The sequence below is a fragment of the Balaenoptera ricei genome, chromosome 7, assembly GCF_028023285.1.
Source record: "Balaenoptera ricei isolate mBalRic1 chromosome 7, mBalRic1.hap2, whole genome shotgun sequence".
NCBI classification, from domain to species: Eukaryota; Metazoa; Chordata; class Mammalia; order Artiodactyla; family Balaenopteridae; genus Balaenoptera; species Balaenoptera ricei.
Genome location: NC_082645.1, coordinates 70711805 through 70730872, shown reverse-complemented (window position 1 = coordinate 70730872; position 19068 = coordinate 70711805). Strand labels below are relative to the sequence as shown.

General features: G+C 34.1%; 1 protein-coding gene across 1 annotated transcript in view; it reads left to right on the top strand.

Moving 5' to 3' along the window:
- Nucleotides 1–19068, top strand: part of NCKAP1 (NCK associated protein 1) — a 95406-nt gene that overhangs the window by 12208 nt on the left and 64130 nt on the right. The window contains exon 2 of the mRNA XM_059928282.1: nt 3943–4053. Within this exon, the coding sequence (XP_059784265.1) occupies nt 3943–4053 (111 nt within the window). The remainder of the gene's footprint in view (nt 1–3942; nt 4054–19068) is intronic.

Below are 19068 nucleotides of genomic sequence, written 5' to 3'. Positions count from 1 at the left end.
AGATCTTCTGGGATTTTAAATTATAGTATTTTATGCATTATGAAATCATGCTGAGTCAAGATAAAGTAAAACATAAGGTTTTAGTGTGGTGCTTTTTAAAAAAATTCTGTAGTTCAGATATAGTTTCCTTTTTGTCTGGTGAAATAGCCCTTTTAGCCAATTATGCAAAAAACCTTTTATTGTAGGGCTTTTAAGATTCAGGGGTTTAGACACAGTTTTGCCCTCTACTCACCTTTTCTTTTTTTGGGGGGCGGGGGTGGCGGTTTGCAGGTTAGAAGTACTGAAGAGTTTTATTTAATTGAATTGGTAATTTGTTAAACCTTTTGATTCAATCTTTTTGGTAGCGTTTCTGGAATGTATTAGTCTAAAATGTATTGATAACTAAATATAGTAGTCTATATCATTTTCTTAAATGTGGTATTTCAAAGGGCGATACTTTTAAGAATGAAAGATTAATTTTGTGTAATATTGTTACTGCAGTAGGATAGGGTTTTAGGTGTATCAACTGCAGGCTGTGTTCTTAAAATATAAGTTGTTATCTTATGATTCCTTTGTCCTCAATGTCATCAAAATGAAATTTTTGAGTTAGAGTGGGAAAGAAGATTAATCTTTATAAAATGAGACATCTGGTTAGTTGGAATTTTGCTGTACTCTTTCAGTATAGTAGGACATTCTTCTTAACTGAATTATTCAGTATGGCTCTTTGCCAAGATGTACTTACCTAGATGACCTTAGGCAAGTTGCTTAACCTAAGCCTCAGTACTCTAACCCAAAAACTGAGGATACTATTATTACCTAGGTACTTTTAGTTAGGTTTTACTTTTTTCTTGCACTTTTTTTTTTTTCTTGGCCTGAGTATTTGCAAGTGTCTGTATTGGTGTTAAGTAAATAAATCAAGTAGGTTGATTTCAGAAAAAAATAAAACCTATAAAAAAGAAGTTTCATAACTTCTTCACACTTCTGTATAGTGTCTATTAACCTTATATTTTTTATTAGCATTTTTTGAATGCTTCTGGTATACCAGATACCTTTAAGAATTCTGCTCATGTACACACATACAGACACTCATGTAATGGGCTGAAAACCTTTTTGGGTACATTGTAATTATTATCACCTAATTAACAGATGAAGAACCTGAGGCACAGAAAATCACTTGGTTATGTTACAGTTAGGAGCCAGGATTTGAACATGGACAGCCTATATCCATGTTTTTAACTACTAGGCTAATCTTTTTCTATAAGTAAAACAAACTTGGTATGTCTAGACTTGGAGTAAATAAAGAAATAAGTGATTGGGGGAAGGAGTTGTAGTCATTATTACTAGTTCTGTATACTCTGATAAAGACTATTCTGTGGTTACTATTCATATGAGACTTTTAGGTAATTATAATTATAGCTATTGTTCACAACAGTTAACATTTTTAGAGCACTATGTGCCAGTCCTTTTGCTAAATACTGTACATGGCTTATCTATCTCTCTTCTAATCCTCATAATTACTCTATGAGGTAAGTACTGATTTCCCCATTTACACATGAAGAAACTGAGATTAGGAGATGTTAATGTAATATAGTCAAGGTTCGATGGATAGTAAGTGATGAAAATTGAAATTCAGCCAGTCTTATTCCAGAGTCTGTATTCTTAATCTTTATGGCATACTGCCTCCCAGTGTAGTTTGTTTAGATATGGCCCACTGAGTAGTGTGGAAAAAGATAAATTAATTCCAAGGAAAGACAATATAACCATTTATTTTTCCACTGAAATGAAATTCCATTCTTTATGTTTTCAGTGTAATAAGAGCCATTCATATATAGATATATGTTTAATTACTTGATTAAATTCTTACATAATAAAATTTGTGATCATTGGAAATGGGTATGATAGTCTATCATATTTTCATTTGTTGATTGCACTAATACTGTTAGGATGGATAACTGAATTTTTAAGTAATTAGAGTATGAAAGATAATACATATCATTTAAAAAGAATTTGGCATCACTTTGGGATTCTGCACTGCCTCAGGCATGTTTATGAAACTTGCTTTTCATTTTATCATTGATATAAGGAAATGCTAATATGTAACTATTTCTATTGGGACAAATTCTTAGTTATGTGGTTCTTAGTTATTCTTATTTTATAGTATAATATTTTTGGGGAAGTAGATTAATTGGAAGATTAATTTATGAGAAATAATATTTTAAGCAAATGATAGTCTACTCTGAGGAAAAGTCAGATATATTTTAATATTTATGATGTTGAAATGGAATTTACAAAATAGCCTTTTATCGGTGTGGTGAAGGATTACAAAGTTCTAAATTTCTTATCTAATTATGTTTGAGAATTAAGATAATTCTTATTGCATTCCTATTTCCATTTGGAAAATATAGGAATGTTTGCATTGATTTTTATACTTTGGCTTGGAAAGGAGTTAGTTGATATTTGAAAAATAGTTTTAATTTGAGCTGAAGTGCAAAAGTCATCCAATAACGATTTATTTTTATTCTTGGCTACCGTTTCTTTTTAAGGTATGTAAAATTTCACTGATGGTTTTGCTCCTGTTTTTATAGTTGCATGTAGTCTTTATTTTTCCTTCTAGTATTATTTTAAGTTGATTTAGAAAGAGCACCAAGAAACTGACATGGTTGTACACCTACACAGTAGTATTTAAATATATATAAATAATATAAACTTTATAAATCTATTGTATACTAAAACTTGCTACTTAAAATACCTTTAAAATTATAGCACCATATAGTTCTCATCTTGTTTTGTTATTCATAGTCTGCAGTGCATAAGTTCTCTACTGAAACGTATGTCATAGTTTGAGAATCATTGTTTACAAGTAATTTTCTCTCTTTTTATTACAATGCTTCCCCAGCAAGGACAAGTTTGGAAGGTTTGCAAAGCTTTTCACCTTCCCTCTGCCCGCTTGCCCGCTTTCAGATCAGTTTCATGTTTCATAACTTCTCTTTCTGCAATCCACAACATAGCCATAGTAAATGATAAAAAACATTAGATTGCAAAACTGTATTTCTTCACACAATAGTTAACTTTTCAAAGGACACATCCTCTTTAAAATGCAATAAAAAGAAGTTAAGTAAGAATGTTATAATTTTAGTAATTCCCTAAGAAATAGCATCTCACTAGAAAGCAGTTAATTAAATGTCACAGAATGAAACTGAACAATATTGAAGATTATTCTGTATTGCTAATAGTTGAGATAAAAAGTTCTGTCTAATAATAATACCTTACATTTGTACAATGCTTTACAGTTTACTAGAGAGAATGCTGTACTGCTGATGTGGTCAAAATGTAAACATTTCCATTTGTTCTGTGCTTAAGAGATATAGAATAGATGTAGATTTCATTGTTTGAAGTGCTGCTGGTATGATGGAAAACAATGTAACTCAGATGTTCGGAGGAACAGGCAACACAGCTTTAGTGCTGTAAAGACAATTTTAGCAGCTTCCACTTCTTTTGAACTAGGGCTCTTGTATTAAAATGTTTAAAGTGAATGAGGAAAACATTTTGGAAGAGACATTTAAACATAAGCTTTTATTATATAACACATAGAAAGAAACATTTCCAGTACTCTACTGAATATTTAATTTTGTAATATTTTAATAGCTTCAAATGAATACAGTCCTACCTCAAACCAAGAATTTTTTTTTTCTTTTTCTTTTTTTTTAGGTTTGAGCTTTTTCCTTCACTGCTGTTCTGCGCTAACTGCTTTGAAACTTTCCATGCATTTTTTTCAGTAGAAGAACATCTCTGTACTGTCTCCCATTGCATATTTCAGCTGTGACAGTCCCTGCACTTTGCCTATTCATTTTGTCACCTGCTCACCAAAAACAAATATCTCCTTAATTTCTGATTACAGATTTGCTATTATTCCTTGGTTTTAGAAGAAGGATGCATTTCACTTTTATTACTGTTGTTTTATAGGCTTGTGGAGACCCCAAGGCAAAACCATCCTACCTTATTGACAAAAACCTGGAATCTGCTGTGAAATTCATAGTCAGAAAATTCCCTGCTGTAGAAACCCGCAACAACAATGTAAGTCATTTAAATTTTTATATTACTTGATTTTAGCCATCTGTAGTGGTCAGTATAATGCTTGAAGTAGCTGTTATTTATCTGCTTCTTTATATTTAGACATACAAATTGCATACATTGATTAAGGGCTTTTAGAGATAATATTCTTATCTCTGAAACTGGAAAAAAAAATGACTGAGCTACATTGCCATTTTATTATAGAAAACATATGATCTTAATTTCTTATATACACTTATTACCTTTCAAATTGCAACAAAGAGTAAGGTAATAGATACATGTGTATTTCAAATATTTGCATGACTAGTTGGGGAGTTTTTTCTTATAGTCACAGACTTAACTTTGTCTTGAAGTTAGAAAATGTCTTCATAGGGCTTGTATTGTTTTTAGTAATTAGCTGTATTTAGCTTTAAAATGTATTTGTTTCTCTAGTTTTTTCTATAATTGAGAAAAACATTTTTGAAAAATTATATAACAAGCTGATGGTGTTAAGGATCTTTATTATCCCATATTACTTTTCTCAGATGGGAAAATTTTTCATAGTACTCTATTGAAATATTTAGAGTCTTCCCAATATGTTCACATATCTTTTGGTAATTACTTATAATAACTGCTATGAATAACTAATTTTAGGAAATCGGGGTTATTTTTCACCTTGCTGTGGCCTTTTCATTTAAATTTTGTTGACTTGGAATCTTTCTGCATGTCTTCTCTTTTTCTTTATTTTTTTCTTTGATGGTCTTATAATTCTTGCTATCTCTTTTTCTTAATGTACAAACTTAGTCTAGAAATTTCCTCTTACATGTGATTTCCCTACTTTTAAGAAGCTCTGCTTAAGAAATATTTTGTCATCTTTTGGTTTCCTCAAATCGTGTATGTTCATTGAAGATTTGTATTAGCCTGTTGATTCATCTTTCACTTAAAAATATTTTAATGTAGAGGAAAAATACCAGTCAGAATTAACAAAATACATCTGATAAAGTGCTTTTTAAAGAATTAATTTTAAAGTTTTTATGTTTTTTGTGAGTATGGGTTATTAGAAGTCTTTCTTTGTTTCACAGAAGATTGTGTTTTATCATTGGTATATTAAGGTATCACAGTTAGTTCCTGATTACAAGTGAGTGATTCAAAGCACACATCCTTAAGAACACTGTTATTTGTGTGGAGAACTCTTTTTTTAGTTATTGACGTTAATTAGCTAACTCATCTGAGAGATTATATACTCACTCTAAATTAAAGAGATTTTATAATAAAATCTGTCTTACATTTAATTTCATATACACTTCTCTTTCTCATGGCTCAAAATCTCTGTGATATGAGCTCTTCAGAGAATCTTTTCAGTTTAATTTGTATACATATATATGTAAATTTCTGTGTGAGAATGAGCATTTTCTTAGAGAATTAGCAAGATCTGATTAAATATAAATATATATTCACTGTTTCATAACAGTAAAATTTTTTGTTAAAGAATAAATGGAGAATCTTTGTTCTTGATTTGCTGGGCAAGCTGTTTACAATAATGCTGTTGGGTTTTTTTTTGCTTGTTTGTTTTTTAATAGTTTTACTTGCCTTTTCAACTTTTGCAGTACAAAATTGATTTTTTAAATAACAGCTTTATTGCAATATGATTTACATAGCACGCAGTTCACCCATTTAAAGTATACAATTCAGTGGTTTTTAGTACCTCCACAGAGTTGTGCATCCAATGCCACAATCAATTTTAGAACATTTTCATCATCCCCCAAAGAAAGCCCAGACCCAATAGCAGTCACTCCTGCCAACATCCACCCTCCCCCGCCTCCAACCCTAGGCAAACACGAATCTGCTTTCTGTATGCCTGCCTATCCTGGAGATTTTATATAGAGTCAAATAACATGTCTTTTTTGACTGTCTTCTTTCACTTAGTGTAATGTTTTCAGTTTATTCAAGTTGTAGCTTGTATCAGTACTTCATTTCTTTTTCTTGCCAAAAAATATTCCATTGTGTGGGTATATCACATTTTATTTATCCATTCATCAGTTGATGGATGCTTGAGTTGTTTCTGCTTTTTTGACTGTTATGAATAATGCTGCTGTGAATATTTGTGTAAAAGTTATGTGGACATATGTTTTTTATTTCTCTTGGATATATACCTAGGAGTGGAATTGCTGGGTTATGTGATAATTCTATGTTTAACCTATAAAATCAATTATACATCGTTGTTGAATGTTATGACTACTTGTAGAATGTACTCTGGTTGTTTTGTTTGCAAAGTCTGAGTTCTGTCATATGGTCTTTACAACTATTCTATGTAATGCTATTCTTTTTTTTGTTTTTTTTTAACCTGCTGAAGTACTGTGTAGTTTTTGAGTATTTGTGAAGTTTTGTGATCTTAGTTTTGATTTGGGACTGCTAAAATCCTTTGAGAAGTTCCTAGCCAGTTTGGGTTAGGAAATGAGAAGTGAGGAGTTTAGTTTTATTGTTACTTTTAATTCTAGAGAAATAGTTAATAGAAGCTTAAGGACAGGGAATGACAGTAGCATCTTGTATTGATAGGAGCTTGCAGATTTCTGGCTACTAAAGCACACTGAAGAAATGGCATGATATCAATGATATCACAGTTGGTTTTTTTCTTTCTTATTCCTTACTCTTTTCTTATTCTTTGGGCCATTGTATAAATACATGCTTCAGACCATGCTTACTTTATCTCAGGGATGAAGGAGATTACTGGTTAGCACTTTTTTGTTTTGATTTATGTTATACAAGCACCACTTGTCCCCAATTCCAGAAAAGGCAGTCACGAAAATTAAGATTGTTTCAGTGAAAAATTCAGCAAAATTTTTGCTTTCAAGTTTCTAAAATAGATTCTTACAAAAAAGCCAGTCTTATTTTGCAGCCAAAAAATTGTTGATTTTTGATTGTTTCTTTAGTAACTGCTCCTGCTTCCAGCTCCTATACTTTTAAATCCAGTAGAAGCTGGGAGCACATAGATATCTAGTATACAATGAAGGAAGGCAGTGCCAACTAATAGCAGAATTGGTTCCTAACATGGCTTCAATAAGTGATGATGTTGGACTCTGTTGAGTCACTTTTACTGTCTTGCTTAGGCCCCTTTGTGACCAGTTATAAACTTACAGACTTTTCCCCCCAATTCTGGACTTAGGGAGAGTCTGTACCAAGGAATATGATTTTGCTTTTTTCCTGGGTCATGGTGTTGAACTAAATGCCCTATATGCTTCAAAGCAGGTTGATTAAGTAAAATTCATATGAATAAAAGCCATCCAGTTTTATAATTATAACAGACACTTAATTGAGGGTCTAATATGTGCCAGGCTATATATTTTAATAGACTTTATAGATTTTCTTATTTAGTTTAGATTAAGGAAAGCATTTCTGAGCTGAGAGATTATTTAATTTGTCTATAACATGATATCTTCCATTATTTTGAAAGTGTAACTGTCAAATAGATTTATGATTTGTTTCTCATAGGTTTCTTATGAGTATATAGAGGGAAATCTGTTATTTCCCTGGATGGAGAAAATAGTAGAAACTCCTTATTTTATCAACAGGTAAAAATTGTTTTGCCCAAGAAATCCTAAAAGCTAATGTTCAGGTGTATGTTAAAACTTTTCTTAAGAAATTTTTTTTTCTAAAATTTAAGAAACTTAATCCCCCTTCCCCTTTCTTCCTATGTTGTATTTACATTGAAAAGCTAGTTTGTGTTTTTAAAACAGTAAAAGCATCTGGCACAAAAGTGTCGTTATGGGATTTTCCTCTTTGTTGTCCATTTTAGTACAAAGTTTTGGACTTGATTCCCAAATTAAGGGGGAAATGATATACTGTCCTGTATATGTTAAATTAGATCTTAACACCCTAAGAATGAAGACATTGTGAGTAGAGTGGCACAATAATAATATAGGGATTCTAGACTTAGATACAGGCCATTATTGAAATAATTTGAAATTAAGCTTTCAGACTTAGAGGAATATTTTGTGTTATAGATATTGTTTATTTCCTCTCTCAAGGAGCACAGTATTACAAGATACTATGTAATAAATTATATTTTTTATTTAAGTAGCTTACAAATGTCACTCAAGGCAAGACAAAATAAAGCAACTCTAAAGGTGTCGTCATTGCAGTAAGGTTTGTTCAGAGATACAGCATTAGAGTCTGTTTTTAGACACCATTTTATCCCTAGTGCTTGGCAGATAAGAGGCACTAAATAACGATGAGTGAATGAACCTAACTGATATGCTTTAATTTAGCTAGCTTTCATTTATTCAAACATTGTCTTAGAACTATGTCAGGATTCAAACTTACCAACACTTTTAAAAAAAACTTCATTATGTTATTAGCTATAAAAATAACTGTACCTTTTATTTTTAGTGGAGTCCCAGCTTCCTGAAAACATAAATGTGTTCTGGGGGTGGGGTGGTGGTATTGGGGATGGGGATGGGGAGGCTCTTGACACATGCACTGTGGTTTAGTCAGGAGTTAGAAGGAAAGGGTAAGAAAACTTGCTCGTTCCTAGTCTCTAAATGGGCATTACTTGTCTTATCATGGCTTCCATTATGATGGTGGTATACTAGTTAAGAGGATGGACAACAAACCAGAATTTGAATTTTGGTCTTTCCACTTATTAGCTGAATAATTTTGGGCAGATCATTCAACATCTTAAAGTCTCTTTGTTCTTATCTCTAAAGTGGTGATAGGGACTTTCCTGGTGGACAGTGGTTAAGAATCTGCCTGCCAATGCAGGGGACACGGGTTCGAGTCCTGGTATAAGAAGATCCCACATGCCGCAGAGCAACTAAGCCCGTGCGCCAGAATGACTGACCTTGTGCTCTAGAGCCTGTGAGCCACAACTACTGAGCCCACATGCCACAACTACTGAAGCCCGTGTGCCTAGAGCCCGTGCTCTGCAACAAGAGAAGCCACCGCAATGAGAAGCCTGCGCACCGCAACGAAGAGTAGCCCCCGCGCTCAGCAATGAAGACCCAACGCATCCAAAAATTAAATAAATTGATTAATTAATTTAATTTAATTAAAAAATAGATTAAAAATAATAAATAAATAAATGGTGATAATTCCAATCTTAAGAAGCAGTTTAATATCTCCTAAAGCACTTAGCAGATTTGTGTAACAAATTGCTTTTGAAAAATGGAAGCTGTTATATTACTTCTCTGACTTTTTGGTCTACTTTACTGGCCTTTCTTCTAGCAGCTCTTTCAATGTGGGTATTTCTAAATGACCTTTTTTTTCCACACCCTGCAGTATATATGTATGAAAACATTTTACTTCCATGGCTTCAACTAAGTAATATACTATCAACTAAGTAATATACTAGATACTATACTATCCAGTAATGTACTATCTGTAGTTACCGTTTGGACAGCTCCTCAAGCTAAATATCAAACATTGTATCCAGTGTTGAATACATGATTATCCTCCATTTTGTTTCTCTTCCGTGTTCTCTGTTTTGAGCCATCACCATTCACTTGGTTACCTAAACTAGAACCTTCGGAAACCCCTTTCACTTTTTTTAATATAAATTTATTTTATTTTATTTTATTTTATGTATTTTTGGCTGCGTTGGGTCTTTGTTGCTGCGCGTGGGCCTTCTCTAGTTGCGGCAAGTGGGGGCTACTCTTCATTGCAGTGCGTGGGCTTCTCATTGCAGTGGCTTCTCTTGTTGTGGAGCACAGGCTGTAGGCACGTGGCCTCGGTAGTTGTGGCGTGTGGGCTTAGTTGCTCCGCAGCATGTGGGATCTTCCCGGACCAGGGCTTGAACCCGTGTCCCCTGCACTGGCAGGTGGATTCTTAACCACTGCACCACCAGCAAAGCCCTGTAACAGAGTTTTGATGATGTACTTTTGTGAAGAAGTATGTGTGTGTATCCTAATGGCAACTTAAAGAAATATTGGTTTTGACCAATTAAACTTTACCAAAATTCAAAGAATTCTAATACAGTGAGAACTAACTTGTGTCAATATTCTTTTAAAAATATATCTTCAACATTTAGTTAATATCTCTTCTACATGTAATAGTCTTTAATTCTGGCTTGAATAAAGAAAGTAAATATAAGAATGAACCCCTCATTAGAAGAAACAACTAAGCCTTGCTTTGATATATTTGAAAAGTATTTGAAATAGGTCAAGTGATGGCAGGGAATTGCATCAGCACTAATGACCTACCTAAACTGGTTTAAATCTTTTTATTTTTATTTTTAATTTTTACCATGCTAACATGAATACATGATAGTGAATCGAATAGTCTAGAAGAATTTAGGATGAAAAGCGAGTGTATGTAATCCTACCCAACTCTCTCCCACCCTGCTCATATTTTTCAGGGGGAACTTCTGCTTTTAGTATATCTGGAGGTTACCTCCAGAATTATAAGGAATATGCTAATTCTTTTATATATTCATTTGCCAACTCTAGACAGGATCTATTAATTCTTTGCTACAAAATATGAAGATTTAGCTCATTAAGTTTCCTCCCCTCATTTACCCTCTCCCCTCTTCCTGATGTTTGATAGTTTTTTTGTTAACATTTTTGGATCATTGGTTACTTCCTTTTTAAATTTTAAATAGTATAGTTCTTTATATTTGTACCCTTACCCTTGGTCATTTATACTTTTATGTTGTCAAAATTGTTAATGCTTTCCTTTGGTTCTGTAACCATAAAGTGTTCTGAGATTGAATTATATGCTGATTCTAAAAATTAAGATTAATAAAGACCTGAGTGTTCGGTTTGCATTGCTGCACTCCATTATCACACTTTGCACTTTCTTATAAGTCCAAATAATATAATATGTTTACATTATATGTATTTTTATATACATAATGTCATATATTTATTATCAAAGTGAAATGGATTCTCTCTTCCAGAATATTTCACAGTTAAATTTGTTGCATAGATACATTGACTTTCTTGAATTAGTTGAGTGCCTTTATAGAATTTTAAAATTTATCCAGTCTAATAATCGTACCACCTTTCTGTAAGCTTTTTTTTTTTCCTGGGGCCCACTTTCCTATAACCCTCTGTCTTCTAACTTCCCTCTGGACAATTTGCATAAGCCTGCTGCATAGCTCTCGTCCTGGGACATATTTCTCTTTATTGTCCTGAGTGTAATGGTTTTCACCTGAACTTTCACACTGAGTTTCATAGAGTTTGGAAATCCTCTGAAATTGTGTATGGAGTTCTTGTGTGAATGTATTTTTCAGCTTTTGTCATGTTCCCAAGGGTGGTTCTTATGATCCCAAAACACATCTGTTTTAAAATCACCTTATGTTGTGAATCTTGCCCACTCTATATTCTAATCATACTAAACTGCAGTAATACCTTCTTCAGCTCAAGGATGCTGTCAGTTTTTCTGCAAATGAAATGACCAATGAGCATTATACTGGGGTTTCATAGCATAGTCCCCAAGGAGATGCATTCCTGCCATTTGCAATCATTTATCCATTTTCTTCAAATTTCCTGAAGTTATATCTTGCCAGTTTTTCAGCTATCTTCCAAATGTTGTTAGCCAATCCCTTTGGCTGCAATGGTGATTATGATTTCCTTCATAATAGCAAAGGATGTTACCAGTACCTAATCACCTGTTGATCTTTAGGTTTTGTTTTCTTGGTCATTTCTTTGAAGGGGCCTTTAGCCACTTTTAACCTGGTATCCTTTGAGTACCTTTGACATGGTATCTTATTATTGTTTTTCATGGCCAGTCCGTTTTTACCTGTTGTCAAATCAAAAGTTATTTGCCAAGATCCAAAATCGAAGACAGCAAAGGAAACTATAAGGGAATGAATAACAGACGTTGTAAAATACTTATTTTCTTTTGTTCTTCCTAGCACTCACTCATCTTGGCTAAAAATGTTTTAAATATGTACAGTAATGGTCTTTGGCCAAGAACATATAGGATAGTATACTGTGTTAGTCCTCATTGTCTGGTGTAGGATAGACTGTAGAAAATGGGGAAATAGATTTAATTGCTTTATTTTTTAAAGAAATATTTTATTTTGGGAGAGTATACACTTTCATGGCACAAATGGCCATTCTTTCTCTTGCCTCTGGGTCTTTTGTTTATGCTGTTTCTACTATCTAGAACGATCTTTCTCTCCCATATTCTTTCACTAGGATAATTTCTACTTGTCTTTCAGGTCTATCCTTAGATGTCACCATTCCAGAGAAGCTTTTTCTAACTCTTTCAAATTAGGTTAAGTGCTGCTTGTGTATGTTCTCATAGTCCTCTCTATTATTCATTTATTTATTTAAAACATTTACTGGATGCCTTCTATTAGCTAAGTCCTGTTCTGGGAGAGGGAATCCAGCAGTAAATAAACAAGTCACTGGGCTTTGTAGAGCTTACATTCTGCTGGACAGAGATAGACCAAAAAAAAACCCAAACAAACAAACGAAAAAACACATAATGCCACGTAGACTTGAGTTCTAAAAAGAACAAAGAGTGATAGTGGGAAGATGCTAATTTACTTGACCTGGGGAAGGCCTTACTGAGGAGGAGGCAGTATAGCAAAAGATTTAAAGATAGGAGGGAGTGAGGTGAGCTGGGGGAGGAGGCTTCTGTGGTGAGGGGGCAGCAGTGGCAAAGGCTCAGGTGGGAGCATGCCTATCTTGTTCATGGAACAGGAAGTAGGCCATTATGAATAGACCAGAGTGATTGGGGAAAGGGGCTGGGAGATAGTGGTAGGAGATAGGACAGTGATTGAAGGGGTAGACAGATGAGATAGGGCTTTCTAGGACATAGTAAGGACTTTGGCTAATTACTCTTGAGTTGAGATGTTATTGGATAAGAGTGGTAGAGGAATGAAGTGATATACCTATGATCACTGTGGTTGCTGGGTTGAGAAATAGTCTGCAGGGGAACAGAAGTAAAAACAAACTGGTTAGGAAATTTGCAGTCATTGAGAGGAGAGCTGATAGTCGCTTGGTCTAGGGTGGTAGAGGTGAGAAATGTTCAGATTCTGGATGTTTTGAAGACAGAGCCTACGGTATTTGCCAATGTATTGGGTATGGGGTATATAAGACAATGAGAAATTTAAGACCCCAAGGTTTTTGGATTGAGGAAATATCAAGATTTACTGGAGTGAAGAAGCAAGAGGAACTGGTTTGGGGTGGGAGTATAGAAGGGATAGTACTCAGTAGCTTGATATTAGATATGTTAAGTTTGAGAGGCCTACTAGAAGTCTGAGTGGAGATGTTGAGTAGCCAATTGTATATATAAGCCTAGGGCTCAGGCTAGCATTAAGCTGAGAATCAAGTTGAAGAGGAATTATTGAGAGAGGAGGAGTGGAATAATCACTGAGGAGAGTGGGAGAGTGAATTGATGGTGAAAATGGCATAATGTTGCTACTCAGTTACGTTTAATGATCGTGAATTCAGGTTGAGATGGAGTCAGCATAGACATAGGCTTTCTCCTGCTGTGGGTTTTATCAGGTAATTATAATAGAGGGAAAGAGGGACAAGGGAGTAATATAATGATGGGCCATTTAATCTTAAGATGGATAAAAGAGGAAACCGAACACGAGAGGGTGTGTTTCAATAAAAAGATAGTACGGTGAATGAATAGGAGCTCCCTCCGAGCTCAAAGAATTGATGAAGGTAGGGTATTAAGAGGGTATTAGAGATATCAAGTGGGAAGTATTCTTCCATTGATGCCACTTCACCTTATCTCCAAATCTCCCAAGAACAACAGATGTCCAAAAAGGCCAGAAAGAAGTCAAGACAGCTTAAGCATAAACTTTATTCCTCTTTACAGGCCTACTGATTGAGGCAATTTAATATGAGCCACCACTCTCTTGTCAGTATGTAATCAATTAACAGAAATAATCCCTGAGTGTTCTCTGAGTTTTAGGCCCTCTAATTTTCCCCATCTTGTTTCTCATCTTCACCACCCTTAGAAGCTCTGACCTTTCTTGTTATTGTCTTTCTCATACTATTTTGTGTGTGGGTTTTTTGTTTTTTTTTTATAAACCTCTTTCATGTTATTACAAATTGGTGAGGGTCTTTGTCTTGAAGGGAAGGTGGGAATTAATCATTGTAGTTTTTCACCATCTTTGAACCTTACACTTAGAAGTTAGTGTGGTGTAACCAGATTCTAAAACTGGATATTTATCTAAAAAAAGTGAGAGTTACCTGTATATCTAGATATACAGTCCTCACTAGATTGTATACTCATTTAGGGGCAGTGTCATCATTTTATTCATAGTTTTATCCCCAGCTCTTCCAGCAGTGTCTGACAATATAATATCAGGTTGGGGTATTTGTTGACTAAATGAATAATATAATTGTTAACTAAATAATTGTTAACTAAATGAATGAATAATATTATTACAGTAACTTGTCTCTTATTAGAGATTACTTTTCATATCACAAGCCTCTCTGAATCACATCTGGGAACTAGGAAGCAATACCACTCGTCGGAATCTGCTCAAGAAAAATGAAAGTACATTACATGTCCACATATAGATATGTTTATAGCAGCATTCATTGTTCATAATAGCTTAAAACTGGAAATAATTCAAATGCCCATCAACTGATGAATAAAGTAAATTGGTGGTATATGCATTTAATGGAGTACTATTTAGCAATTAAAAGAAACAAGCTACCAATACATGTTACAGCATGGATGAACTCCAGAAACATTAGGCTAAATGAAAGAAGCTAGATGTAGAAAGCTTATATATTATTTGATTTCATTTTATAGGGAATGTCTGGAAAAAGCAAATTTATCGAGGCAGAAAGCAAATCAGTAATTATTAGGGATGGGGATAAGAATGGGATTAACTGCAAATAGGCACAAGGGAACTTTTTGGGATAATGGAAATGTTCTAAAACCGGGTAGGGTTGGTGGTTGCACAACTCTGTAAATTTAGTAAAATTATTTAATTGTTCACTTACGATGGATGAATTTTATGATATATAAATTATACCTCAGTAAACCTGTAAAAAACAAATGATTTTGAGCAACCAGAAATGGTAGTTTATAAAAAATGAAGTTTATTCAGAAATAAGCTTTTTGGTTCTCACTCTGCCCAAGCTTGTTGAGTTTGCTTAGGTAAAATTGTAACACGTATATTTTCCAATGCATTGTACCTTAAAGGGTATTCTCATCAGGAGCAAATGATAATTGATAGGAAGAGAAATAAAAACTTTAAAAACTAAAAAGTATAGCCAGCAAGGACTGTTTAGTGTTGGCATGTTACCTTGCACATGTCAGTAGCACCTGAGGCCATCTTGACTTAATTAGCTCAGTATAATTATTGATTACAATTATGATATCTAATCAGTAAGAAAAGCCTGACTTATTTCTCTGTACCCAGGTTGTGAAAGCAAGCTAATCACATATTTGAAAGACTTTTAAAAAATATTATTAAAATTGAGTGTAAAGGGACTAGCTTCAATTACATTTTCATTCATAATGGAAAATGGTACCATTATATGAGGTAAATTGTATTTTTCATTAACACAGTGTGGTATCGTTTATACAAAGATGTTAGATCTGACCGACCACACTATACTGGGGCATATATTTAGTGCTTTTCTAGTACTAATGATAAAATTAGTTTCATCAGTTTGCATTAATTTAACAATCTTGTGACCAGAAATCTTAAACTTCCAAGATTCTTCCTGGTGCAAGTTAATGTGCTCAGGTGGTGAAATAGAGATTATTTTAATTTCTTTTATTGAACTTTATATTAATCTTTGTTTCAGTTACCTAGTGCTGCATAACAGACCACCCCAAATCTTAATGGACTTAAAACAATGACAACTTATTTCATATTCTGAGGTTGATTGGGCAGTTCCTCTGCTGGTCTCACCAGCCTTAGGTCACAGCTGTGTTCATCTGGTGGGTGGTTGGGGCATGGGGCCTGTTGGGATAGAGGATGTGGAACCTTTCTTTCCGTGGGATATGTTAGCTTTCCCACACATGACACTTTAGGACAGTGTTCCAAAAAAGAACAAAATGTGAAGCTATAAGGCCTTGTAAGTTAAGAGTATCACTTCCGCTGCTTTCTCTTGGTCAAAGCAAGTCACAAGGCCAGCTGAGATTGTAAGGGTGGGAAAATAAACTACATCTCTTGATGAGAGGAACAGTAAAGTCCTATTGCAAAGAGGCATGCATAAAACCTTTAATTTTTTTTGCCTTTCTGTTCTTTAAAAAACAAAACTCTTTGATTTTCAGAATTAATTTAAACAGATGACAGCAATATAAACTTGAAAAAGATCACTTTAGTATATAAAATGAAGAGGTTGAATTAGAGTTCTTAGAAGCTTCAATCTGTGAGATTGATGAAGCTACAAATTAAATAGGAGTATTTTCTGAGAAGAAAATAGCCTTAGCTTTGCTTATCCCTATACTACTTTTGTCATGGTATGGCAACTTGAATTTTAAAGTGTATTGAAGAGGTGTTTTGAACTTTGAAATCTGATTGACCTGGATTAACATCTTACCCTTTTCTAGTCTGTTTCTATATCTGGAAAATGAGGATAAATATATACCATGACTGGGAAGATGAAAAAAATTCTGGAGATAGGTGGGGTGATGGTTGCACAGCAATGCAGATATATTTGTAAGTGTGAACTGCACACTTATAAAGTATGGCTATAGTGGTAGACTTTGTTACGTTTTACCACAATTTAAAAAATGAACCTTGCAAAGTTGTTATGAGGATTAAGTTTAGTAACAAATATTAAACACTCAGTAATGCTTATTTACTAGGCAAGTGTTAGGATAACTTTCCCTAAAATTTATTTACTACCTTTTGCTCAGAAAAGTGCATTTATGAAATATTGAATGCCAATGGAATCATTTGTATATAATAAAATGAAAGTTCGACAAGGTCCCATGAACCTTTTTTAAAATGACTAATCTTTGTGTTAATTTGGATTTTCATATAATCTTAGGAGATTTGCTTATATTTGATATGAATATGTCATTCTCTTTAAATGTTTCTCATTTCTTATCCTGTAAGGACATAATGAAGTATTTTACCCAACAGGGATTTATTCAGGGGATTAAATCACCACTCTGTGTTAGGATACATAAACTCATTTGAGACATGAATTGATACCTGATATTGCATTCATTGATAATTAGTGCAATTTAAAAGTTGATTCTATGACTTACGTTGAGAAACTTGAAGATCATTTATTTATTCATTTAAAGTGCATCTACTGTGTGCTAGTATTCTAGACCTTGGATACAATAATAGCATGAAATAATACAAACCTCCTTGCCTCTGTGGAATTTCAATTCAAATTAGGATGTTAGACAACAAACAACTGAAGTGAATAAATACGTACTTTTATTTGGAGATAAGTGGTAGGAAGAAATAGAAAGCAGGATGAGGAGTAAGAGAGTAACGTGGGTGAGAAGACTATTTTAGGTAAGTGCACAACAGTGGCTTCTCTGAAGAGAAGTGAAGGATTGAGCTATGTGAAGAAGTAGAGAAGAGCATTCCAGACATGATAAAGAGCAAGTGCAAAGGCTCAGAGGTGGGACCAACCTTGGTGAATTTATTTGATGAACATAGCACGCAGACCAGTATGACAACTACTGAGAGAGGCTGGAGGAGCATGAGGGGAGATGAAGTTGTAGAGACAGGCAGGGGTCCTATTCAGATTTTATTCTGAGACATTGGTAAGGACTTTGTATTTTAAGTGTGATGGGAAACTATTAAAATTTTTTTTAAAACCGTTTATTTTGAAATAATATTAGACTTAAACAAAAATAATACAGTGAGTTCACGTATACTCTTCACCCAGAGTTAATATCTTGTATAACCTTCATTGGAATCATCTCTTCAGGGTAGTGTGTTACCTTATAATGTCCACTCTCCTGCTACTATATGGAGAAGACTGAAGAGGCAAGAGCAGAAGTACAGAGATCAGTTAGGAGGCTTCTATACTATAGTATTCCACATGAGTGTTGATGAGTAGAGTAGTGACTGGACAGTTCCTTAAAAGAGGTTTATGCAAATAGCCTCTCAGCACTCTTATTTTTAAAAGCCTGGTTTAGGGACTTCCCTGGTGGCGCAGTGGTTGGGAATCCGCCTGCCAATGCAGGGGACACGGGTTCAAGCCCTGGTCCGGGAGGATCCCACATGCCGTGGAGCAACTAAGACCATGTGCCACGACTACTGAGCGTGCACTCTAGAGCACGCAAGCCACAACTACTGAGCCCTTGCACTGCAATTGCTGAAGCCCGCAGGCCTAGAGCCCGTGCTCCGCAACAAGAGAAGCCACCACAATGAGAAGCCTGCGCACCACAACAAAGAGTAGCCCCTGCTCGCTGCAGCTAGGGAAAGCCTGCGTGCAGCAATGAAGACCCAACTTAGCCCCCCCAAAATAAATAAATAAATAATAATAAAATTTAAAAAAAAAAAGAAAGAAAAGCCTGATTTAGAATATCATACTAAGAAATTGAACAAAGCCTTCCCTGAACCAAACTTCTGTACTTGGTTGTTTTTTAAGAGGAACAAAATACTAGCATAGTTTAGGTCAAGAAAAATAATTTATTATGCATAAGCAGTTTCGATGATGAAAGAATATTTGAAATGGGTGAATAAAGGACTTCAGTCACTTTCCTTTATGTTGAAAATCTGTGAGTTAGCTCTCTTAGTCATTGGTTCCTTATTGTAATTTGCTAGTATCTTTTCTTTGAAAGAATGAAAGCTAGTAAATACTAAATTTCAATCAGTTTTTTAGATACTTAACATTTTGTGTAGAAAATGCTTCTTAATTGTACAGAGATTAATTACCAAGATTTTTCATTGCAAAGATATGATCTTATTTTGTGATCTGCATGGCTATTTATCCTGTTTATTTTGTTTCTACACATTTTACTTAAATTTTAAGAATAATGATCCACAGTTAGAAGCTTCAATGAAAGCATTTTACAGATATTTTGCTCATATAGTTAACCCATGTATCCATTATATGCTTTTAAAGTGTTAGCGAATATTGATAGAATCATTTCTCAAAATTGTACTTTTCTAATGTTCTGTTCTATAGCATCAAA